The 26,753-nt window shown below is 27.1% G+C and overlaps 2 protein-coding genes across 8 annotated transcripts in view; both read right to left on the bottom strand.

The window, feature by feature from the left end:
* Positions 1-2,705: 2,705 nt before the first annotated feature.
* On the bottom strand, positions 2,706-11,809 carry LOC129611826 (dorsal-ventral patterning protein tolloid). 3 transcript variants are annotated; one of them, XM_055525209.1, is made up of 11 exons: positions 11,133-11,809; positions 7,919-8,316; positions 7,392-7,787; positions 6,918-7,288; positions 6,486-6,818; positions 5,685-5,946; positions 4,833-5,038; positions 3,943-4,308; positions 3,385-3,852; positions 3,042-3,295; positions 2,706-2,978 (listed from the first exon to the last, which is right to left on the bottom strand). In XM_055525209.1, exons 1-11 carry the CDS (start codon positions 11,517-11,519, stop codon positions 2,823-2,825), a joined length of 3,597 nt encoding a protein of 1,198 aa, XP_055381184.1. In that variant the 5' UTR covers positions 11,520-11,809; the 3' UTR covers positions 2,706-2,822. The 3 variants fall into 3 exon arrangements, with proteins under 3 accessions (XP_055381184.1, XP_055381183.1, XP_055381185.1); XM_055525208.1 differs by having other exon boundaries at positions 6,486-7,288; positions 11,133-11,808; XM_055525210.1 differs by having other exon boundaries at positions 6,486-7,288; positions 7,919-8,422; positions 11,133-11,225.
* Positions 11,810-14,388: 2,579 nt separating this feature from the next.
* Positions 14,389-26,753, bottom strand: part of LOC129612116 (dorsal-ventral patterning protein tolloid) — a 62,587-nt gene continuing 50,222 nt past the window's right edge. For 3 of the 5 annotated variants that reach the window (XM_055525642.1, XM_055525643.1, XM_055525644.1), the window contains 12 exons: positions 25,238-25,758; positions 23,325-24,016; positions 21,183-21,599; positions 20,699-20,935; positions 19,498-20,053; positions 19,247-19,445; positions 18,922-19,183; positions 18,647-18,852; positions 17,937-18,580; positions 17,575-17,755; positions 17,188-17,441; positions 14,389-17,112 (listed from right to left, as the gene is read on the bottom strand). In XM_055525642.1, coding sequence (XP_055381617.1) covers positions 16,804-17,112; positions 17,188-17,441; positions 17,575-17,755; positions 17,937-18,580; positions 18,647-18,852; positions 18,922-19,183; positions 19,247-19,445; positions 19,498-20,053; positions 20,699-20,935; positions 21,183-21,599; positions 23,325-24,016; positions 25,238-25,758 — 4,478 coding nt within the window. In that variant the 3' untranslated portion in view covers positions 14,389-16,803. The remainder of the gene's footprint in view (positions 17,113-17,187; positions 17,442-17,574; positions 17,756-17,936; positions 18,581-18,646; positions 18,853-18,921; positions 19,184-19,246; positions 19,446-19,497; positions 20,054-20,698; positions 20,936-21,182; positions 21,600-23,324; positions 24,017-25,237; positions 25,759-26,753) is intronic. The other 2 variants (XR_008697203.1, XM_055525646.1) reach the window with 2 other exon arrangements.

Here is a 26,753-nt window from a genome sequence, read left to right as displayed (position 1 = left end):
TTTCTTGTTTTCATTTTTATACACATACAGTGTTCCCACTTGGATACAATTGTATCCATTTGGATACATTTTTTGCTTTAAATTTAGCTTGGATACAAAGATACTCAAATCTGATAAAATGCCGAAATTGGCTACATTTCGAAATTTTGCTGAAATATGGATACATTTATTCTCTAAACACTAAATAAATGTTACAAAACTGTTAAAATGCTGCTAATATTAAAACGCGTAATTGCTCTATCTTTCAAAAGTGTTATTTGCTGGCATTTCTAAGCAGATTTCCGAGTTTACTAGAAGAAAGTAAGAAATCTGCTTTATTAAATGAGTGCTGCCTCTTCCTGTATTCAAATCTAGAACATTTAGACAAGAACGTACCAGAAATATTTTGGAGTAAGCTAGTTGTAATAGAAAATGCATTGGCTGTACATATTTTTTAAAATTTTTCCGTGTTAATGGTGAATTGTCTTTAGCACATAGTGCAACAACATACATATATGCATTTGTTTTTTCTGACTTTAACTTTTAACACATTTAAAATATAATAGAAGTTGTATGTGATTTCTTAAAGAATTTACTATAAATAAAAAAACCAACAATAGGACGGCTTGGTATAAAAATTCTGCTTTATGAGGTTGGATACATTTTGGATACATTTATTCCTCGAAATTGGATACATTTTGTTTTTACCAAGTGGGAACACTGTACACATACGAATTTTTAGGGGAGGGAAAGAGTACGCAATAGGTGTTATTTTTTTATAATGTATTTTTAAAGGCACGCAAAAGTATTATTTTCGTATACCTATAAAGAATAGTTAAAAATATTTAAGGCATTTTAAAAGTGCCCAAAACCATTTCTGTAATTCATTCCAGTACAAGGTAGCAAAAATATGTGTTCATATTATAAAAGCGAAGCGATTTAAAAAAAAATTGATTTTTAAAATAAAAAAATAATTATAATTTATTTTGTCAATACATTTATTGATAAAATATGGATTTTATATATTTGTTTTAATTTTGCATTTTTATATATTTAAACACATATTTCTAATAAGTATGCATACGTATGTATTAGTAATACACATCTTTCATAAAGTATGAATTAGTATGCATACACAAAGCTCACTAACGCTCCAAAAATTGGAAAGAAGTCTTTAAAAGGAATTTTTATAATCATCTGTAAGCACTTCCACTTAACTAGACTATACACATTGCGGTCGGTTAAGTGTTGGCCACATCAAATTTTTTTCTTTACTATGTCAGTTTAAAAGCCAGAAAACGACGTTTATCTATTTAATTTCAAATAAATATTAACATCTCAAGTCAAATGAGCAAAAGTTTTTATTGACTTGACTGAAGCCGGCTTTTGGTATGATTTTTATATGGTAAGATTTATATAGACATAAAAAATAGTCTTCGAGTTTGTACGCTTATGAAGCAGCATAGACTATAATGTACAAGATGCCTTAATATTTTTGCATATGTGTGAATCCAAAGTCCAAACATGTATAAATTTCGTACGGGAAGGCTGTGTCGCTAAGCGGTAAAATAATTTATTTGTTGTTTAAAATTTAATTTTGATTTAAATTCAGTGAATAATTAATTTTTTGGGTTATTAAATAAAATGAAGATTTATAATTTATATTAATTAAATTTTGTCATTTGTTCATAATATTTAGAATAAAACAATGTAATCTATTTCTATTGTAATCATACTTAAATAAAATATAATACTATATTTGATTTGCCAAAGAACGAGGTCATCAAGGATAAATGTATACAAGCATTAGGAAAAACGAATTGGACACCACCAAAGTATTTTTAATTTGTAAGAACTTTAAATTTTATTTTGTTGCCTGTAATTATAATATAATAATATAATATAATTTAATTAATATAATATAATTAAGTACTTAGTAAATATAATTTAGGCAAATATAATTTAATTAATTACTTAGTAATGTTAGGATTTGAACAATTTAAATAAGTATGTAATTTAATTTCTAATAAAAGAAAATTAAAAAATTTTCTGAATTTAGTTGAATACATTTTTATCATAAAATTTACTAGTTTTAAGAAAAATTGATTAAAAATTTTATTTTTTTTATTTTTCAAACATCCCAAATTTCCATGAACATTTCAAATTTATTCGAAAATATATTTCTTAACAAAAAGTGTAATGACCAACTTTGAATGCACCGTATTAGTAAATTGTGTATCACGGAGTCTTGAGAATAAAGATGTCTGTGGAAGCAACCATATAAACATATGTATATGTAAAATATAATAATACACCCAAGTAATATGCATGTGTAATAATAGAAAGTCTGTTTTTTTATTGTTTTTTAAACTTCATTATGTATGTTCAATCACTGAATTAATGCTGTAATATAAAAAAAAAATCTCAAAACAATCAATTTATCACGCTGTTTTTAGATAAATTTGGAAGAAATATAATCAAAAACCGCATATTAAAAAATTCGCATAAAATCGGCCGAAATAGGACGGCCGAAAACAACAACCGCGTAACTTCAAAATCGCACAAAAGGATCATAAGGCATAAAACGAGGCTTAAGTGTATATAAAATTTTAAACGAATACCATTACTTTCATACATTAGAATACTTTTATCTAACTAAAAATACATAGATACATATATTGTATTTTCCAATTTTTTTACTAAGAATAAAAAGAACTTGCTTTAAACTACTACTTTCGATTTATTTAAAAAATAATCTCAAAGTCTTTCAAATTTGATTAATTTTTTGATTTCAATTCTGTAAAATCGTCTTTTTTTTCCTTTTAATGTGATTCTTTTTTGGTTTAACTGTAGCTGGTATTTTTTTCATATTCTGTATCTTGACCTCCTGGCGGTTCAACAGCTACATACGACGCTGCGAATCCTTTTAATGACGTGGAATTGTCTGTTTCAAATTTCACAATCAAACTATCTGAATGAGATGTAATTTTAGGAGGTTTCTTAAAATATAATATACTTAATAAGATTAACGACATTTTTAATATATTAATATAATAACTTACAAAATTACCACAAAATTTTCCATGTGATGATTTTCTTGACTGATTGCTATCTTCACTTACTTCCACATAATCATAACCACATTTTCCTTCATATTCAATTGAAAAACTAACAAAGCTTAATTTAACACTACTCTCAGAATTCGCTTGTATTCTCCATACGCAATAAACATTTTTTTTATAAGGTCGATGCCCGAACTTGGCGTGTGAATAAAAATGTTTTGTTTCGTTTGTTGCACGTAAATACCCGCCACATTCTAATAAATAAGTTAAACAAAAAATAATTTATAATTATAAATAAACTTAAAAATTTGTCATAAAAAATGATGAAAGGAAACTTCTGCACCTATTGTATGTGTTGCCATAAATCCTTTCTTTTGAAGACCAGAATCTGTTTTCAAAACCATGTATAATTCATTAGTTGATGCTACCACCGTATATGGTTGTTTTTCACCACAGTAACTTCCTAGCGTCGAACTGTTTTCATTTTTTCCATCATATAAAGTTAAAGAATCATAAATACATTCTTGATGATTTTCTATTTCAAAATCATGAAATGAAAGTAATATGCGATGACCAGGTACTGTTGAGAAATGCCAGTAACAATATAAATTTTTTGGGTAATTATTTGGATAATTTGGGCTGTGAACAACACCATATGATGACGTCACCTCAAATTTACAATTTGTTTCACTGCAATTAAATCCATTTTCATGCAGACTGTATCCAATTCGGCAAGAACATTTATAAGATCCATATGTATTAATACAATTATGTTGACATTTACCATTTCCTTTGGCACATTCGTCGTAATCTGACAATTAAAACAGCAAAAATTTTGCTTAAATGATGTCATTCCTAGTTAAAACAATATACATAGGTGTATACCTATGCATGTACTTACCCGTTTTTATTTCTGCCAGGAAACCTGTGTGTTGAATTGATTTATCTGAATGAAACTCAACCCTTAAGATATTGTTCTCTGATTGAATCAAGGGTGGTAGTTCAGTACCACAAAATGTTCCAATGAGCCTCAATCTGTTATCTTTTAGCTTTGAATAAATATTTAAATAATCATAGCTGCATTCTTTGAACTGATATTTAGAGCCTTCCATATCAAAATGTGTAAAATTTAAGAAAACATTATGATTTTCTTCAGCTACTATTTCCCAAATACAGTTTTTTAAAATCGGATATACGTGTGGGAATGATGGGGAAGCCAATTTTAATTTACTTTTCATTGATGCATTAATTCTTCCACCGCATGCATCTAGAGAAATATTTTAAATTTATTTGATAAGAATTATTTAAAACCAATTCGTAAGCATAGACTAACTTTACGTTAGCTAAAAAAAATATAATAAAAACTTACATAATATGTTTATGTTTTTAAATTATAACTTTTAATATATTTATATGTATGTATGCATGTGTCTGCGTTCATATAAAATACTTGAGTATGAAAAGACAAAAACAAATTTTTATTGTAAAATACAATAGAAATTTTTATTGTATTGTACAATACAAATGGGGTACTTCACCCTGGATACGTAAATATAACAGATGCTGTCTACGTAAGCATGTGTATTGAGCAAGTGAAGTTAATTTTGTGTTAGTGGGTGTTTTCCTTTTAACTTTATATAATATATTTATAAATATTGAAACTGTTCCAAGAGTAGCGAGTATTTTTATTTAGAATGCCGCGTAGTTTAGTATTTACACAGGAGTAAAAATAAACACTTAACTAAATAAGATTTAACACATTATATACGGCATATTAGTCAGGAAACTTACCGCCACACGACTTTCCGTCTAACTCCAATTCATAACCAGCTTTACAAATGCATTCATAACTTCCTAACGTATTCACGCACTCATGTTGACAGTCATGCTTCCGCAGTTTACATTCATCGACTTCCTTCATAAATATACCGGAAAAACCAACTTTTTGCACAGTTGAGTCCGAGATAAATTTCACATACATTTCATTTGAGTTTGTCCTTAAATAAATTATTATTGCATTTAAAAATAACGATGAATTTTTGTCCTTAAATAAATTATTATTGCATTTAAAAATTTAGAAAGCTTTGGCGCTTTTTTGAAAAGCAATGTTTTTATTACTAGTACTACTAGCAATATTTTATTGGTGTTAATGATTTTACCTATGGTTTGAAACTTAGTCTTTTGATACTAGTAGAGCATAAATGAAAAATTAATAACATGTTTTAGTAAAACATCTCAAAATTTATTCAAGATACAACTGAAATTCTAGATGTGAATATACTCGTACAACATTTCCAGTTTTGCTTTTGAAAAGGCTTTGAAAGCTAACTTCAGATAAAATTTCTCAAACCGATTCATGTATTGTTGCAAGAAACAAGCAGATTTATAAAATTTCTGTAAAATTTGAATTTGACGGCTGAATGAAGTAACTTTTTCAAAATTTGTCTATGCGACGTGGAAAACAGTTAATGAAAATATGATAAAAACCACTCAAATTTTTATATTACATTCTTGAATTGAAGCACATCTGCTCTTACTTTTACTTGTATTGTATTTTTTTAAACGTGGAAATTTAACTTTAATTTTGCACATTTATATATGCCATAAAATTATCCAGATAATATTATGTACCTTTACACTTACTTTATAGTAGGTGGTATTTTATGTCCACAAAACACTCCTATCAATTCAGAATCAGCTGTATTACCATCACGTATTTCAACATAATCATAAATACAATTATCATGATTTTCAATTTCAAAAGTTTGAAATTGAAGTGCAACTTCATATTTATCCGGAACTATTATTCTCCAAATACATTCTTTATCTGGCAAATACTCTGAGGGATAATTCGGGGAATCGATACGTTGACTGTCATTTATATAAAAGGTCCCACCGCAAGTTACTACAACAAAAATAAATAAATTATTAGTAATAAAAATCAAATAAAAAAACATTATCCGTCTTTATTTATTTTTGTCCGAATATTAATGATAGTTTAATTATTGTTTTACTATATTTTTCTTTTTCATGCAACTTATATTTGAAAGTTTTGTGTAATTTTGACGCATAAAATTTACAATTTGTAATAAATAAGCTATACTATAAGTTCTTAAAAAAAGTGTGAAATTTAAAATTTTGTATTAAGCTAAACAAATTTTACCTTACATTTGCCTTGATCGTAGAATAATACTATAAAAAATTAGTGTAGCAGGGACTTAATTTGATAGCCTTCGAAGAAATTATAACAAATGTTTTTTTATTATTATGAAATGTCAGTTAGGAGTAGGTGCATAAAATTTTGCAAAAGTATGCGCGACAATTTAGATATGTATGTATGTTAAAGTGAATAAAATGGAATAAATGAAACTACCTAATTGAAATTGTTACCTTTTCATAGCATAATATCTCCGAGAGTAATTTAGTTTAAAATATCTTTTTTACCTTCAAATTCAGCAATGAATCCTTTGAATCCTTTGGGTAACATGCTATTTACATAAGTAATTAGCATTCGACTAGACTTTGAGCGAATTCCACCTGCCAACCTTTTGTCGATTTTATTTCCACAAGTTCTTGCGATTAGTGGCGATTTTAACCAATATCCATCTCGAATTTCCAAAAAATTATCTTTACAATTACCAGCGGTATCATTTGTGAATATTTGTAGTTCACGAATTCGTAAAGTTATACTTTCACCATGGGTTGCCGTAATTCTCCACTCGCATCGTTCAATCATGTCATCATTATTTAAAGTACCATTTATAACTCTATTAGCACCTAAAATATACCCAGGGGAAATAATTTTTCCTTTAAGTGTTTGAAAGGTTCGGCCACATTTTGCACACTTGTATAATAAATTAGCTTGAGCAATATCACCTTGACTTAGACGAATACGTTGCCCGATTTCTGGCCGTTGTTGACCTTTTGGAATTATGGGTGTTATGGTATCCAAGTAAATGCTTTTTGAAAATGTGTTTCTAGCGTAATGCATTATTGAGTTATAATCATAGGGTAGTCCCAATGAATCAACATCTTCGGGATCCAATACGTTAAAATTATATTCTTGCCCTTGAAGAATATTCGCTCGATTGATTTGTATATACTGGTCACGATCAATTCGAGTATGTTCATGCCAAAATCCAATAACATGTCCTAATTCATGAACTACGATACCAAATTTGTCACAATTGGTACCGATCGAAATAGCTTGTCTTCCGTTTCCACGTTTTCCAACAAAGGAACAGCATCTACATGTAAATGAATTATATTTTTAGTTTTAAATTTTGACAATATTTCGATCATATTAAGAGTGACTATAAGTATATAGTACTCGTATGCTGATATATTTACCCGCAATTTTTTATTGTAAAATAAATATAATTATTGTGGTATGCAGGATCACGTTCAACAAATTTTATACATGTATAATTTTCCCAGTGTCTCATTGCTTGTTTAAATATAGCTTTATGATTTCCACTAAAAATATTATCTATTTCATATGGAATGACACCGTAGTCCCATATTCGTTCTTTACGTGGCATCACAGCTCTTTCTTGTCTACTTTTAGACGTTATTGTTGATGCATTCACATTGATTAAAATTTCCCTTCTTACATTTCCAAATCTTTTTTTTAACTTTGAATAATTTTCGTAATGTTTAAGACGTTCGCTTTTAAAAATTTTAATTGGTTTAATTTCTTCTTTAGCTAATGTTTTTGGTGATAAGGGTTGCCTGCGACTCTTTTTGCTATATTATGAGAATGAGTTAAAAAAAATAATAAATTAAAGAAAAAAAATTATTAAATGATACAAAAATATTATGTAATATTTTTTTGTGTCATTGGCATCACAGCTTCTTGAATTTTTAATTATACTTACATCCTTGAAAACTTTCTCTTTTGTTGTAACTTATCTTTCTGCTGTACTCCTTTATTATCTTCATCTTGTGTTAATGGTAAAATTTCTTTTGTTTTTCGGTATATATTTTTTTTCTTTTTTTCGGTCCTTTTTGCCTCCATCACTTTTGTTTTTGGCATCAACAACCCTTCTGCCATATTTTCTTTAAATTTGCTTTCCCTCTTATTGTAATTATTAATATTTGGATAAAAAAGATGCTGCTTTGGCAGTGTTGAATCGGTTATTATATTTTTATTATAAAGGAAATTTTTTCTAGGGTCGTTCTTAATATCCTTTGAATTTGACTGTATTTTTGTTAAATCACGTAAAAACGAAGGTAATTTATTTGCTTTTGGTTCTTTTTTCAATACCTCTTTTAACTGAAATATGGGGTGGATATTAAAAAAACGAGTCGCAAAACTCAGTTAACAAATGAAATATTATTATTGAAAAAATAATTGATGACAATTATTCTCACATTGACACCTGTAATTTTTATTAAAGTTTAACATTTTTCAGGAATTTAAATAAATATACACTTTTTTAAGTTGTTTACATTTTCGCTAGCAATAATTCTATTTTATTGCTAAAAAATATTTTTCAGGAATTTAAATAAATATACACTTTTTTAAGTTGTTTACATTTTCGCTAGCAATAATTCTATTTTAAATTTTTAGTTTTAGGCCTGTTTTAAATTCTTTTTAGGAGCAACAAAATACAAAAAGCAAAAAAATACAAAAATTATATGTATGAAGATTATAAACTAGATTTCATTTATAAACAAAGAATACTTAACAACATAAATAACATATTATATTGTTATATGTTTGATTATGGACAGCATAATTGCAGAAAGATTTTTCAACAATGGAATAGATTTTTATATAGAAAACATTTTATGTACCTACTATATATTTATATGTTTATGTATGTATGTAAGAAACAAAAGTAACTATAATAAATTCTTTTTTTTTTTTACTTAAAACTTATAAAGAAAATCCTTTTAGAAGAAAAAAAAACGTTTCAGTGGGTCTAAATAATCTGAATTATATCTTGACAATCTTAACACAAAAGCATGTTTTTGAAATATTTAACATTAGCTTTAACCTATAGCAGGTATAATTGGACACGCAATGGCCAAATTTCATGTATCTAACTTTGTTATTCTAAATCCAAATATTTAAATTTAGCTTTCAGGGTTATATGTCAGTTACACGAACCCGTCCAAACAGTCCATTAGAATTTTCAGAATATGTATAATTGGACACACCTTTACGAAATTTCATTATAATATTTTAATAACTTTTTGAAATATTTAAAATAATCTCTTTGAGTTGTAGGTACCCGAACGCGTTGTCCGAATTGGTACTTAATCTTAATCACATGTCGCGTATGGAACACACACACATGTCCATACCGGACCCATCCTTCAGGTGACTACTCCATACTGAAGTTAATATACCTTTCCTGAAGATACAGCGTATAATAAAAATCCAGACATTTTAAAAATTTTTTTAGTTTCTCATTGCGCCCGCATTAATTCACTTTAGTTTGAAAATATGAGTTACAATAAAAAAAATTAATTTTCTTAACAAAATTATTTCGAAAAATCAATTGCTAACAATCTTAACATATAAGTATGTATTTATTAAGTATTCAAAAATATGCTGTTATAAATAAAATTCTAGTTTGAAACATTTACAGCCTTTATTTCATCTTTGAATCACAATTTTTGCTTTTTGCATGTAGAGTATCATGAAATTTTAAACGCGAGAAAACTTCAACATAATAATACGGTACATAAAATGTATTAAAACTACATGATTGTTTGTAATACATACATATATATATTGTATAACTTTTTGTATTATAAAATTGTGTACAAAGGAAACTGCATATGTATTATATATTTCATAAAGCTTTCAAAATTTGAAGCTTTGCAGTTTGATTAGTTACAGTATATTTGTAAGCTGTAATAGCTTGTAGGAAATGAGCTATATAGGAAAATATATTGTGTTTCACAATACGAAATTATTTATGACATGTATGTAAGCATTTTCAACTTTTAAATTAACGTGCTCATAACAATAGTCTCTTAATATACGACGTCTCTGGTTTCAAACTACAACGTTTATATAAATATTAAAAATTCTTACAGATAAGTAATTATTAAACAAAGTAAAAATTGCGTGGCAATTCTTTTATTTTACAAAAATTTAAGAAAAATGCACTAAAATTTTTAATAACCGATAAATTTTTTTTTGTAAAAAACACAAACGGTTTCAGGTAAACTGACATAACGTACATAATGTATATAAAAACGTGGTATATACGAATATATATACGCCAAACAACGTATAAACAAACACTTGAATTTTTCAACGAGATAAAAATACTTAGAAATTTTTATACATATATGGACCTGACATTTTAAGTTATTATTTAATCTTTTGATAAACAGAGTGAAAAACGGATTGGCAGGTATCTACTTGTAAAACAGCCAATTACAGGCTAAATGTATATATGTATGTAAGATTATGCATATTCTAATGAAATATAATTAAATTTGTTTTAATGTTTTATTAAGGGTCCTAGAAAATTTATGTATAATATACAATGTTATAATATGAAACAATTATAACAATATTGTGTATTGGGTCACATTAGCTTATAGAATGTACTGATATTTGACTTTTAACAATTAATGGGATCAAAATTTTATTTGTTTCGTACATCCCTCATTCGTTCCTAAATATATTTCTCAGAAAAACCAAAATGTTATAAATGTTATTTGAAACGATAGTGAAAAAGGTGACTTTAACAACTTCTCTTTCCTAAAAATTTTTTTTATCCATTTGAGTAACTAATTCTGGCTGATGCTACCAAATCAGTAATTTGAACAGTTATTGCAACTTTTAATTAAGTGCATAGTCAATTGAGCACAAAACTTAAGCAATTCAAAGTTTTGGTTAGGAAATATTGAAGAATATTATAAATAAAAACTAATTTAAAATATGCGGGCCTATATAAGAACAAGTACCAATTCTATTCAGGAATTATTTTCAATAAAACAATAACTCTTAACTACGTTTCATAAAAAAAAAGCAATACAATGATTAAGTATTTTAGCCAGATTTGACATCAAATCCAACAATTAACACTAATGTTTTTAATTTTATGAAATAAACCTACTTACCTCATAATTTTCAGGTTTTCCTTCATTAGTTTCAGTGCTCCCGAGGAAACCTTCCGGCTCTATCAACAAATCCTTATCATAATTATCAATCCCCATCATCAGAATATCATCAATTTTGTAATTAGATATATTCTTAGTTCCGTTACTGATTTTCCTTAACTTAATTTTATCTAATTTTATCAAATCCAATTCCTCTTCATTTAATTTTTCGTAATTTGTAACCATTGAAGTTACTTCATTAACTATTTTTATATTACTATTAATATAACTATTATTTAAAGATTTTTTAAATTTCAATAAAATTTTGCTATCAGTTTTATCACAGATTGTACCACAAACAAAAAAGAAAACCGTTAAAACTATTACGTAAAACAATCTAAAATCCATTTTCCCTTTATTTTTCCGCCACACCTATGTTAAGTCGTTCCTCTATCTATGTCTGATTTTTTTAATGTATTTATATGTGTTTTTTTTTTAAATTAAAAATAAAGAGCAAAAACTAAAATATTTTTAATGTATTTTTAACTGCTCTTTTTATATCAGAATAAAGGATAAAACTTTTTTTTTTATTTCGCAAAACCAAAAACGGTAAGAACAAACCATGGTTGAAGGAGAAACGAAAGAAAAGTATTTTTAAAAGAAAATAGTGATTTTTACTTTTTTTAACGTAAAACAGTTTAAAACGTGATATCCTTTCCGAAAAACGAAACTGTTACGAACAAAATCAAAACATAAACTGGCACTGATTATGTTGAAAATCGCAAAATTAAAGGAATATTTTGCTTTTAGTTTTTTTATTGTTCTTAAAGTACAATTATTGCTGCTGTTGATGTTTTTTTGTGAATAAGAACAAAAATAATAACCTTGTTTTCTACCTAAATTTGAGAGTAATGAATTTTTAAAGTACGAAAAACGTGCTTAAAATCGTCTTTTGATTATTTTCTTTTATCTCTCTGCACACAAATATTACATGTGCATGCACACCATGTGTTGTTAATCATTTAGACGGGTATACAAAAGTGTATCTATATATATATACACATATATACATATGTCCATATACCTGCAAAGCATCATTTGTATAATAGGATTTGTAATGATACTTTTGTATTGTTTGTTGAATACTGCTTTCATTTATATAAAATTGTATAGAAAACGAGGGAAACTATGTAACGAGTATAAATTTTATAGTTGATGATGATTTCTCTCATCACTAAAAACACGTAACACACGAAATGTAGTAGAACATTATGTAAAGGTATGCATACATATTATGTGAGTATACATTTGAGTATAACGATAAGGGAATATTCAGCAATTCAGCCCGCCTGATAACCTCCCTGATATATAGTTTGAGAAAATAACTTCAAGCCTGTCACAAAAATTTGATTCTCAAACCGAAACAAAGTCATTCAGTCTGCTTTTTCTTCTTTTACGTCTAATAATTTTTTAGTTTTTTCTTATTTCGAAGTTTCGATGAATTTTGAATTATTATGAAATTATTTTGTTTCTATTTGCGATACGGAAAGGACAAATATGATTTTTTGAAAAATAAAAAGGTACCGACAATTTTTATAATTATGTTATACATAATATACATTATGTTCTATATACGAGTAATTTAAAGAACTTATTTTTTCAAATCTTACGATTTTGTTTAACGTTATTGTTATATGTGTTAGCAATTAAACTAATATCTGTTGATAATCAACTTAATATGTTAAATTTATGTTTTGTAACTTGAAGTTATAAAAATCTCGTTAAGTTTTGCATCAACTGCAAAAAATAAGGCTTCAACTAAAATAATCTTCAAAAAATTGGTAATTGTAATCGAGAAAGCGATAAAATTTCTGTCACTTTAGATTTTTCTGCTCTGATAAAATTAAGGTTGCAAATGCAATTTTTTTAAGGTTAATAATGTTTTTTAACCTTGAATCTCGAACTATATGGAAAACAATGACAAACAAAATATAATTAAATATATTAACCATTAATGATCAGGTAAAAGAAAATACACATTTTAGTTATCTAATATTATCATCTTATATTACAATTTAAATTAATTTATTTTTGAATGATTATCATCTAACGTTTTACTATTTTATTGAAAAAAGAGAGAGAAAAAATATAATGTTTTACAGTAAGTTTAAAACATTTTGGACATCATTTCTATGATGGGGGTGAAAATATTACAGTAACTTTAACATTTATAGTCTCTTATTCCAATTAAAATAATCAAGTATTGAAAGAGCACAGCCAGCCAGATTGGTCTACTTTTTATCTAAAAGGATTTTAATTTTTTTTAGTATTACAAAACTTTATTATGTCGACTCGACAATACTTAAACTTTTTTTGTTTCTCATATGGTGTTAAAAATAATTCAATAAGTTTAAATGGATTGTTTAACGAGATGTTAATATTGTTCGAAAGAAGTTTCTAAAAGGTTTGTTTATGAAATTATCGATGCTTTAATGTCGAATCTAAAAGGCTATCGTAAATATACTTTCCAGAAAATTCACAATCACGATAACCAATTTGAAAAACATTAAGTTATAAAATGTAGTAGTTAAGTATTTAAAACGCAGTTTGAAAACTGGCTAAATTACCCGTGAACGATATGAGTAAACTTTTTGAATTTTGTGTTTCTTGATTTTTGGTAAAAGTATTGTTTATATTGGTTTCATACAAACATGTGAGTATTAAAATGTATATAACTATATGACTGTAAGAGATGTAACTTGTCGTAAACAGAAAATACGCTAGTTAAAAGTATTTAGTACAGAAAAGACGGAAAAACTTGCAAACTCGAAATCCGTAAAAATTTTATAAAAAATTTAGAATTACTTTTGAATCCGGAAATACTAGGATTGATTTTTTTTGTTTTAAAAAAATATAGTTTCGTTCCAGCAAATGGGAAAAAAACTTTTTAAGAAAAAATATTTTAAAATAGAAAAATTTTCATTATTCCCTTGATTTATCAGTCCAAGGCAAAAAGTTGATACTGCGAAGCTCAAAAACTTATAAAGTTTTAAGTTTTGTAAACAAAAGTTTTCTACTATACATACTATAATAGAAATATAGTATACTATAATAGAATATGTCTTTATATCAAATAAAGACATATTCCCTTTAAATTTTTTACATCTTTAATTTTCCCTTTAAATTTAATGTAGATTATAACGTACTCGTAGATATATTTTTATTTTAATGTAGATTAAAAATACTCAAAAAAAATTATGATTAATTGAAATTTTTGATATTTTTATTGTCTTTCAAAAACAGTTTTTGTTTACTTGTTCTATTATAGTTTTCTTAATATCTTGTGTTTCCATTTAAAGATACGTTTATAATATTTTTTTTTATTTTTTCTGTATACTATCTACATACATTTACGTATTTATAATCATCAAACAATCTGTCAAATAATTAATTTATAAATATTACAGTGTATTTATTAATATATTTTAATGAATATTAAATCATTTTACTAAAAGCAAACGTGATATGTAGAACAATATGTACACATACAATACACATACATTTATATTTGCCGTCTGCAGATATTATGAAAATTTAATATCCCTTTATTGTTCTCAAAGAATTGTTAAGTTCTAATCAAAATCTTGTCATTATAATAACTAGTATTATATATTGAACTTCATAGAACTCCCAAAAATTTTAAGGATGGACTTACACATGTCTTTTCCATCCGTTGTCAAACTCAATTTCATTTCTCCGGTAATCGTAATGTTATGAGTATATGAAAGAGTCGAATATTCTGAGTTGTGGAAATAATTATTACAAAATTACATATAAAATTTTTTCAAAAAAAAATGAAAATATTATTAAATTATGAACAAAAGTTAGTGTAAATAGATTATGATATATAAAATAGAATCAGCTTCAAAATTCTTTATTTTTCAAGTTTAGACTCCCAAAATTATGTACATACAATAATATTACGTAATGTTAAAAAATATAAAAACATTTTATATATACATAAATACATATATTTTATATACGAATATATGTGTTGTGTATATATGCACTTGTATATGTACACATTATTATAAAATTAAAAATTAATGAATTACATTGTAACAATATTCTAATATTATTAAATAGGTTTTTTCATGTTAGTATAAGTATATTATAATTGAAGAAATTGTAACAAAATATTGTCATGTAATACGATTATCATGAATAATTATTATCCGTTTAAAAATTTTTTATATACAAAATTTTTTATATTAACTTTATCTTAAATAATTACATTCCCTTTAAATGAATTTAAGATATGACTTCTCATAATGGTTTCTTTTCTGATATGAATTTTAGAAAGTATCATTTCGTTTTCTAGAAAATTTTGCATTTTATTTTAAAAGTAAATTAACAGCTTAATTAAAGAGATTAATTAAAATAAAAAAATCAAGTAGTGTTTAGCGTAAACCATATAATATAAAAATATAATATTCATAAAACTTCTTATTTTAATTTTGTTTTAATTATTGATTTTTTTAATTGTTGTGCATTTAGTAATTCAGCATATCTCTTTCAAGTGTGCGTTGTAGTTTTTACAAGTACTCTTTCTAGTAGCAACTATCTTTTGTTTTAAATTATGTTCAAAATACTCTAAGAGTAGAACAGAATAAATAAGTAGTAGAGATTAACATAACACTCCTGATATAAGAACAAAAAAACTGGTTTAGATAAGGATTAATTTTTAATGTCTTTTGCTACTTTTCGGTTTATGAAAGACGAAATCTGTTATATGTTTACATTATTCAAAAAACATACATACGTTGCTTTGGCGCAAACATATGTAGGCTATTGCAATGAAATATTTTGAAGTTTGTGGTGTTAAAAATTAAAAAAATAAACAAAAATCGCTTTTTTAAGGCATCACAAAAATTGTGGTCGTGCAGAAAATTGCCGTTTATATTCTACTATACCAGGTAAAAACGGACACACAACGGACAATGACTTGGGATGTTATTTTATCTTATGTAATTTTAAAAATTATAAAAACAAACGTGCACCATGAACGTTTTCCACTAAAAAACTTATTAAAAATTAAGATATTGTAGCTAAAAGCTAACAAAAAATTAAAGATGAACTTTTCTGTGTATATAGCGAAGTGGCACAAGAAAATTTTGCTACAACATTTTGAGCAACAAGCACCTGAAATAAATTATACTATTAAATATATTTTATTTTTCTATCAAATAATTATGGAAGATTTTAAAATATGGGTCTTTGAAGGACTTAATTTTATTTTTGAAAATTCTTTTCGTTATTTTAAGGATTAATAAAAAATAAAATTATTACACGACGTAATAATTTCCGCAGAATATCAGGATAGTGAACATTAATCAACTAAACCGTTTTGTTAAAGTCCTCAGCATTTCATCACCTATTTCAATTATTTATTTAGCATTATTGTTTCATAGGCTTAACCTACATTAAGTCTCTAGGTTTATGCCAACTTAAATGCTGCATTTGTATTATGTTCATTAAATTTTTATTTAATTATTTTTGGGTTGAAATTAATGCTTTATCTGTTTTTATAGCCGTTTTTACTTATAACTAAAAATTTTATTTATACCTAGATACAAATGTACATATATATATGCATAATTTGTTTGTATAAGAATGTAATATTTAAATACAATTAAACATACAAATTACGGTAATTCGCATATCTACCAAAACGTTTATATTGTTCTTGATTAGAAATTGTGTTTTCTCTATTGTCTATGTACTCATACACCTCAGAATCAAGTGAATCGGATTTGTAAATACTTTTAAAGTAACCAGGAAATGGTGTAACAGATTCATGACTATCTGAATTTAAATCTTCGCTTTCTTCTAATGGCTCTACAGTTACATAAGATGCGGAAAAACCTTTACTTGTAAATGAATCATCAGTTCGAAAACGTACTAATAAAGAATCACTAAGGGAAATTATTTCCTGCGGAATCTGTGTAGAAAAAAAACATATACGTATTCACAGCTTCTTGATTGAGTAAAGTAGAATATTATCTCTAACAATTACCTTGTCACCGCAATACCGACCGTGCAATGGTCCACTTGTATCCTCCATACCAGCATAAATTTCTACATAATCGTATGTGCAATTGGTTGAATCTTCAACGTCAAAATCGTTAAAAAAGAGTTGTACGTTACTCCCTGAAGTTGTTTTTATTGTCCACTCACAATCCATATTCTCATCATAATTCTGATCAGCATAACGTGCATGCGAGTAAAATTGTTGAATGTGTGGTGTTGCACCAAGAAATCCCCCACATGCTGTCCCCGCCAAAAAAAAAGCCAAAAAAAAAAGGAAAAGTACTATGAGTTTTCGCAAAAAAATAAGTATTTGTGTAAATTATTTTAATAAAGAACAATAAGAAAATCAAAGTCTCAGAAACTTGAAACATACATGTTGAATGTGTTGCTTGAAATCCTTTTCGTTGTTTATTTTTGTCAGTTTTTAGCACCATATACATTTCATTTGAGGATGCTGATATTGGATAAGGAATTTTATCACCACAGAAAATACCTAATTTTGAACTATCATCAGATTCACCATCATAAATTATTACGTGGTCATAGCCACAGTTCTATGTGACAAAAAAAACAAAAATGAAAAACCAGAAATTTAAATAAAATTTATATTTTTCTTTTTTCTGATATTTTAATTGAAATTCAACAATTTTAAAACATCACATTTTCTATTTAATTACTAAAAAGTAATTAAATACAAGATGTAGGTTTATATAACAAAAAATAAAAATAATTTACCGGGTGTGATTCCACATCAAATTCATTAAAAATCAGTTTAATTCTATGCCCTGGAGTGGTAGAAAAATGCCACACACAATCTACATTAGGGGGATATAATTCTGGATAATTTGGACTAAAAATGTTTCCATATGGAACTGAAATTTCGTATTTGCATGCACCTTCTTTACAATCATGTCCATTATCGTGTAATGTATAACCATTATGACATGAACATATGTAAGACCCAATAGTGTTTTTACATTCTTGTTGACATCCACCATTATTTACGGCACATTCATCGATATCCGTAAAAAATATTGCAGCAAAACCACTTCTTTGTATTGACTTATCAGATTTGAATTCAATTCGTAAAGCATTACTTTCAGATGTTGCTATTGGTGGTATTTTGGTACCACAATAATTACCAACCCGTTTTAAACGGTTTTCGCCAAGTTTTGAGAATATAGAAACAGAATCATAACCACAATCAGAATGTTGGTTATTTACGCCTTCCAAATCAAAATGTGTAAAGTTCAAGGAAATTTTATAACGTGGTGGCGCAATAATTTCCCATATGCAGTCTTTTAATGCTGGATATAAATCAGGAAAAGAGGGCGATGTTATAGTGCCATTAGTAGCTTCTAAAACACCACCACAAGCGTCTACATAGCAAACAAAAACTTTAATTTGAAATATTTTTTTAAATATTATTCAATTTTTAAACAAACCTTCACAATTTTTTTTATCACTATGAAGCTCATAGCCGATGTCACAACTACATTCATATCCTCCTAAAGTGTTAGTGCAATGGTGTGCACATCCATGTTCAGCAGTTTCGCATTCATCTACTTCTTTCATAAAAATAGCGGAAAATCCTGCTTTTTGAACTGAACTATCGGAAACAAATTTAATCCACATAGTATTTGAAGTAGATCTTTATTAAATAGAAAATCAAACTATTTGCAAAAAATTAAAGAAATTTTCAAATTTTATTCTATTTTACTTCATATTTGGTGGTGGCTTATAACCACAAAATATTCCGATGACACGAGCTTCAGCATTATCACCATCACGAACTTCAACATAATCATACACGCAATTATCGTGATTTTCCACTTCAAAAGATTGAAATTTTAAAGCAACTTGGTATCCTTCCGCAGCTGTAATTTTCCAGACACATTCTTTGTTTGGAAGATATTCTAAAGGATAATTAGGGGATTCTAAACGCCCTTCTGAATCGGCGAATAATTCTCCACCACAAATCGCTTGTTTTTTAAAGTTCATAAGTTTTTGTTTAGTAATTCTTGTCTGAAATTTAAATTTTTTACCTTCAAAATCAGCTCTAAATCCGCGATAACCCGCGTTTCTATGAGTATTAACATAAGAAATTAACATGCGGCTAGAGTTAGTCATTATTGTTTCTTGTGCTACTTTACCACATTTTCTCACTAACAATGGGGATTTATACCAATAACCATCTCGAATTTCCAAGTAATCGGTTTGGCATTTTTCAGATTTGAATAAGTTCTAAAAATATTTTTTAGGAACTTAAAATGCTTAAAATTCTAATTTAACTTACCAAATTTTCCAATTTTAAAACTATCCTCTCACCATGTGTGGCAGTAATACGCCATTCACATTTTTCAACATTGCTTGCATTTTCTCTTGACTGGTAAGATGGTGAAGAAAATGAACCTATATTTTCTTGAAATGTTCGACCGCATTTCGGACATCGGTATAATAAATTCGCTTGAGCTACATCACCTTGGCTCAAGCGAATACGTTGTCCAATTTCAGGACGCTTCTTACCCTTTACTTCAATTGGCAATATAGTATCCAAATATGTTCCTTTAGAAAATGTATTTCTAGCATAATGCATAATTGAATCATAATCGTATGGTTGACCCAAGGAATTAACATCGTCCGACGTCAGCATATTGAAATTATAATTTTGTCCTTTCATTATATTATTATGTTCGATGACTACATGTGCATCTCTATCAGGTCTAGTATGCTCATGCCAAAAGCCTACAACATGACCTAATTCATGTACAACAATACCAAATTTATCACAATTTCTTCCTATTGAAATTGCCTGTCCACCATTCCCCCTTTTTCCAACGAAGGAGCAGCAACTTTATATTATGTGAAAGGTATTAAACCGAAAAATATAGAGAAAATAAAAAAATATTAAATTTAATGCACAGTAGAAATACATTTTCTATAGGGAAGAGTAAAAAGGAATTCCTAATATTAGTTTTTCAAATTTATAATATTACAAAATAATACTATAAAATAACCTTTAATTTTTGTAAAAATTTGTAAACGAATTCCTTAGAAATAAGCTGCAATTTTTAAGACTTGGCATTTTTTTTTATCATTTTTATAGCCATATCGCATATCTACTATATTGTAGGTAATAACAATACTAGTTTTAAAATTATTGGATTTCGATAGCTAGAAACTATATAGGAGGGCAACTATAAAACTATATAGGGACGGCACTCGTGTCTGCGCGGACAGCAAACTGCAAAAACTATATATCAAATATTTTTATAAAGAATTATAAAATGTATGAATCTTAGAAAAATATGCCTATAAAATTCAAATATTTAAACAAAAGTTGAAAACCATTGTTTATTAATCTGGTCAGTTATTATATAGTACGATTCCAAAATTGAACGATAAATGAGGCTAAGCAATGAAGTGTTATATTAAATACAAGTGAAAGTTAGACTAATGAATTTGTTTTTAAAAACTTGTTCTTTTCAAATTCTTACCCACAATTTCTAATAGTAAAAATAATATAATTTGGATGCACATCAGGATCCCTTTCAACAAATTTAATGCAAGTAAAATTTTCCCAATGTCTCATAGCTTGCTTAAACAGCGCTTTATGAGAACCACTAAAATTACCATCGATTTCATAAGGTATGACACCGTAATCCCAGACTCGTTCCTTTTTTGCTGTAACAGCACGTGTAATACGACGTTGTCGTTTAAGAGTTTTAGAATTTCTGCGAATAAAAGATAAAAAAGAAAAAATCTTATTTTAATTGTATATGCACCATTTTAAAAGCACTAATTTTATTTACGTTCAGTCTAGAAGCAAAATTTTATGAAAATATTGATTCCACACTGTCCTGGCAATAGTACGTTTATATCTTTTCTATGTACATATATAGATTATTTTTAAGTATTAAATCAATTTAATGCTTTTGCTTCTCAGCTGCTATTACCTTTATTACTTACGAGGAAACTTACTTTTCGTCATTTAACATAATTGCATCTAAACTTGCTGCATTCAATTCATCTGTTAACGCATCCAATGTTGACTTACGTTTTGTTATAATATCAAAGTTATCATAAACAGTATTTGAATAATTTAAAAATTTCTCATTGTGTTGATTTTTTTCAAGCTTAACTAATTTTTCGAGAAATCTTTTATTGTTTTTGTCTAGCAAAAACTTCTGACTTTTTTTATCAAATTGTTGTGGAAAATTTGAAGATCTGTTTTTATCTTTTCTCTTTTTTAAGTTTTTCAAGATTTTTCGATCTTGTTGAGTTTTTTTATTTAGATTTCTTTCCCTTTTTGCATCATCGACAGTTGCAACAGGATGATTCAATTCTTCTTTCAAACGCTGTAATTTTTCACGATATTCCTTTGTAGTGTGAGAGCGTCTGTAAAGGAACATGTAAAGTTAAGTTTACATGTCTGTAAAGTTACACTAGTATTGAGAAAAATTTTTTATATTTATAAGTGTATTATAATATAAGGCTATAAAATAATTCAAGAATTTCCTAAACATTTGATATGAGACTAACAAAATTCATAAAAAATAAACTTTTTCTATTATATAAGGAATGTTAAAGCTTTGAATAATAAACAATTACAATTATGATTTCCACTCAATATGATAGAAAAAAAAAATGCCAAAGAAGCCAAAATGAATATTATTTCACAAAAAGTTTTATGATAGAAAAATTGTGCACAAAAAAATCTTAACGAAAGCATCGTTCTCTAGAACAAAATTTTTACTTTCTTACATCCGGTCAAATTGAAACACGTGGTCCAAGTTTTAAGATGAACATTATTGCCAAACAACTATAACTTATTGTTACTGGGACTGTTACTGCTATAATCTAAGAAATCCTATCATTAAAACTTTATTAATTTTTTTTTATCAAAAGAATAGGTTTTTTTTTCATTTTCGGAGCAATTTTTCTTCTAAACAGCAAGTCTTGTGAGTTTTAAGTTTTAACAATTTATCAATAATTTTTTTTTGGTAAAATTTCTTTGTGCCTCCTATTCAATATTCTCCTATTCCGAGCTATTATCTTTTAATAATTATAACATGTCATTTTCAGCTCCCTATTCCATCGAAACTGTAAACGTAAACTCCTTCCAAATTACGTAAACTATTACAATAAACCTTTTCCATTAAAATATACAAACAAATATAAAGTTCAATCTTAAATTATTTGAAAAGTAAGGTGCTATTTACGTAAACTATTACAATAAACCTTTTCCATTAAAATATACAAACAAATATAAAGTTCAATCTTAAATTATTTGAAAAGTAAGGTGCTATTTTGCGAATAATGGATTTGTTTTTTTTTATTTAAATTTACTCTTCAAATTCAAAACAATGTTTCAAGCAGGTTTTTTTGTATCACAAAATACAATGTTCATATTAAAGAATAGGTTTGTTTGGGGTAAAAATTGAAAAAACAAAAAGAGAAACAATGACTTTTGCGAGAAAGCAAAAAGCAAAAATTGCTATTTAAAAAAAAATAAACCAGACGGAAAACTTGAAAAAACTTTTAAAACTTTATAAATATGTGATAAACCCCAAATTTCAAACATAAATAAATATTTTTTCGTTATACCAAAAACCGAAAATTTTGATTTTAGATTGAAAAAGTGTGAAACTTGGAAATACCCATTTGTGAATCCAATTTGTTTATTTTATTTTTAATTGAAAAGTTTTGAAAAAAAGTACCATATTACTGATGAAAATTTTTTGTTTTTAAATAAAACCTTCTGACATAACCAAGAAAAACATATATATGTTTCAGAAGTTATAACATTTGAAAAGTTTTTAAAACACTACATTTTACTTTATAAAACTTGAAAAAACTTTAAACGTCGAGAAAATGAAAATGTCATCGTTTTCTCTCATTTTTGCAAAAAGTATTATACCAGACGCTTTGCATGCAAAAACTTTATAAAGTTTTTTCAAGCTTTGAAATATTGAAAAAGTTCTTATCCCAGACAGAACTTATATTAAATTAAAACTTTATTATCCTTAATTTACATTATTTTCCAAAATATGAGATCAACTTTACAAAAGAAATATTTTATCATTTTCGTATTTTAAAAATTATTATTTTGTATAACCATACCTTCTTTGACGTTTACCGCGACGATGTCTTCTCCGTATAGGGCCATCGACCTGAAAAAATTCAATATCATCTAATTTACCACCATTGCCACCAGCATTGCTAAATACATTCGCCGCTGTTGATCGTTGAATTGGCAATGATGTTGGTAATATAATTACTTTTTTTTCTGAAACAAAGTTATTACCAGAATCATCTTCAATATCTTTAGTATTTGATTGAATTTTCCTTAAATCAACATTTCGTGCATGACCCGAAATTTTATCATTTTTTTCCTCGTTTGATTTGTACAGATGAATTACAGTAGGTAATTTTGTATTTACTGACGAAGATTTTTTAATCTTTTTCATATTTGATGAAAATTCTTTCATATTTTTTGTAATAGTCAGAACCGTGTCACGATTATCTTCCTCAATTTCTTCTTGCTCGATCGAGGCTGATGCCTTTTCTGAAGTTGATAATAAATACTTTTTGGTTGTTTCCAATTTGGACTTATCTTTAAATAATTTCGATGAAGATTTAGAATAAGGCGATAGTGACGAGTGCGGCTCTAAGGAAGATTTCTCATATTTACTATAATGAGAATGGGGTACATACGTTTGTATTTCACTTTTCAGATTGGAATTATTTGATTCAACAAATGTTGTTGATTGATATTTATTGCTATTTAGTGGTTTATTTGGTTCTCTTATTAACTGTAAATATATAAAACATCTTATGTTGGTAAAAAAATATGTAAAATATTAATTTTACACATACATATGTATGTACATATTAAGTGTAATCTAGTTTAAATTAATCAATACAAAATAAAAAGGCATGTATAAAACTATAGCAACAACAATAGATCAATTTGCACATATGTATGTATATACAGGGTGTTTCGCATAAGGTTGCAAATAATTTCAAGGATTATTCTTTGATCAATTTTCAGCAAAAAATTGTATGAGTGGAGTGGCGGCGGAGTGTAGATATACTTATTATCGAGCTAAAGCCTTTTTCAGTACGGTATCAAATTTTTCCTGCATATTAATAAATGCTTATAACTTCAGATCTATTCGACATAGAGTAACCATCAGGAGCTTTTTTCTCAGGCGATTGGTTGTTCTTTATTTTCGGCCTTGCAATCAATTTGATTGGCACCATAGTTTTTTTTATTTTTTTTTTAACTTGCAAACTAATACCGAATATACTCTATTATGCCACTAAAATAAAAGAATTCGATAAAAAATTGCTGCAGTTTGTGTTCCATATAAAAAATTATTATACTTTGCAGATTATGAATTCGATTTCAAGATATTCGCAACTCTTTTCTTGTCCTTCTCTTCAATGTTTTTCAAAAGACAGTCATTTTCCATAATTGGCAATTATAATTTTATTTTAAAAGTTTTAGCTTTTTATTGCAAAAAACCATTTTGTATCGTCAAAAGTATTTTGCGATATTAATTATTGTCGGTGGTAAAACTTTCATGTAGTTTAGTTTTTATTGTGTGGTCAGAAAGTATGAACACTGATATTCAACGAAAAATTGGAAGTGATTTTTTTTGACAATCAAATTTTTCAGCACAATTCTTTCTCCAAAGGAACAGATGCAAATACAAAAATCTTGCACCATAATGAAGCATATAGAAAACATACGCACACGTTCCAGTAATTCTATAGTTTTGGTGAAAATAGTTTGCAATATTGTACCTGGGTCTACAGACCTAAATTCAAAATATCTGCTTTTGAATTTCGACAGTAAGTTTTAAATTATTTAAAACCATAACTTTTTCTCTTGCTTAAATATACATAATATGTACATATGTATGTATCTACATAAGCGTGTTTTAAAACAAAATTAAATATGTATGTATGTTAGGTAATAATTTTAAATATGTATGTATGTAGGTAAAACAAAAGTATGATTATCTTACCCAAAAAGGGTCATTGTTGCTTTTTTCATTTTTATTATTATTGTTCGGCAGTTTAGTTTTCTTTCTGATAATATCAGTCATACCTTCTTCCTCCACTTGAAGACCTTCATTGTAAACTTCTTGCTTAAGAATTTCTAGTTCTTGTTGAAAAGTTTTATTGAAATGTCCACTAGTTTTAGGAATGTTTTTACCATCATTACTTTTCCTATGATATTTGCCATTATCATCATTCATAAACGGTTCAGTTTTGTTCACATAATCTCTGGAATTTTTATAATGATTTGCAATAATGTCTATGTTTTTATTTGATGTGAAAAAACTGTCAGACACATTCAAATTCTGTTCAGGCTTTCTAGAGTATGTCGTTGACGCAGAAACTATTGTTGTTGTTGACGTTGTTGCTTCCATAAAATCGAAATTAGGCTCGATTTCTGTAAATGATACTGTTGGGTGCGGGGGCAAAGTACCACCTACTTCACCACTGGAAATATCTGGTAATGCGATGTCACCCATAAAACCACCTAATGAAGCGAAAACAATTTAATTATTTCAATAATTTTAAAAAATAAAATATTGTTATCGAAGAATTCAAAAGAACAAGTAGACTTCAAAACTTGTTTTTAAAAATAAGACGTCATGAAGTCAGTTTTCATATTACAAAGTTAAATGTTTTATTCACCCATATTCTGTTAGTCGCGTTACAGACTTAATAAAGTAGTCTATCTATTACGTTACCTTACCTCAAATATGCCTTCCTGATGGTAATGTATGTAGAGGCGATGAAAATTGTTGTTGTGTTGGTATTCATTAACAACTGACGCGATATCACAAAAAAAATTTAAAATAGAATGACGTCAAAAATATTTTGATCATATGTATAATAATAAAGGTTAGGAAAAAAAACTTAAAGCAATAGTTAGTGATTTTTACCGATTGCATTGTATACAATAAGGAAGGTTATATGATGTCACCAAATTTCGAATTTCGTATTTTCGATGTGAACGCACTTCTCCATACTAGAAAAGCGTAAACAAAACCATTTTTAGCAGGATGTCGGTCTTTCGGTCTATGAGTGCATGCGTGTATCTCAAATTTGACTGAATCGATTTCAATGAAATTTTATATAAGTGAGTTTATTTTGGATGTGTAAATTTTTTGGAAAGATCAGGGGTTGGAAACCGGACAAGGGGCCGAACTTACGTTTTTATCATATACATATGTATATGGAACGAATTGACGATATTTAAAACTTAAAATAAATACTAGTGGAAAATAAAGAGATAATAGCTTTTTCCACTAGAAATATTCTTCGGATACTTATTAAACGTAGTTGTCCCGATAGCTATAGAATTCTAGGTTTTTCAATGGAAATTCTAATTCAATCTACTAGAATATCAATAAAAAATTATTTTGTTCACTCGAAAAATCTAGGAGCGCAACTCTAGTTGTGTTTTACTTGAATCTAGTTGAAAAATGGCGATATAAATAACGGTGGTTTTTAAAGAAATACTGATCA

This window comes from Condylostylus longicornis, unplaced genomic scaffold (genome assembly GCF_029603195.1).
Source record: "Condylostylus longicornis isolate FDR11 unplaced genomic scaffold, ASM2960319v2 ptg000055l, whole genome shotgun sequence".
NCBI classification, from domain to species: Eukaryota; Metazoa; Arthropoda; class Insecta; order Diptera; family Dolichopodidae; genus Condylostylus; species Condylostylus longicornis.
The sequence above is the reverse complement of the archived record's forward strand: the minus strand, read 5'-3'. Positions and strand labels throughout refer to the sequence as shown.

What these genes read in the sequence shown, in the direction of transcription:
- LOC129611826 (XM_055525208.1), bottom strand. Translation starts at nt 11,519, where the DNA reads ATGGATTTTAGATTGTTTTACGTAATAGTTTTAACGGTTTTCTTTTTT. An exon ending in AAGAGAAAGTTTTCAAGGAT is followed by an intron (nt 7,788 to 7,918) that starts GTAAGTATAATT and finishes CTCATAATATAG; the next exon opens with CAAAAAGAGTCGCAGGCAAC. An exon ending in TTTACAATAAAAAATTGCGG is followed by an intron (nt 7,289 to 7,391) that starts GTAAATATATCA and finishes ATTTACATGTAG; the next exon opens with ATGCTGTTCCTTTGTTGGAA.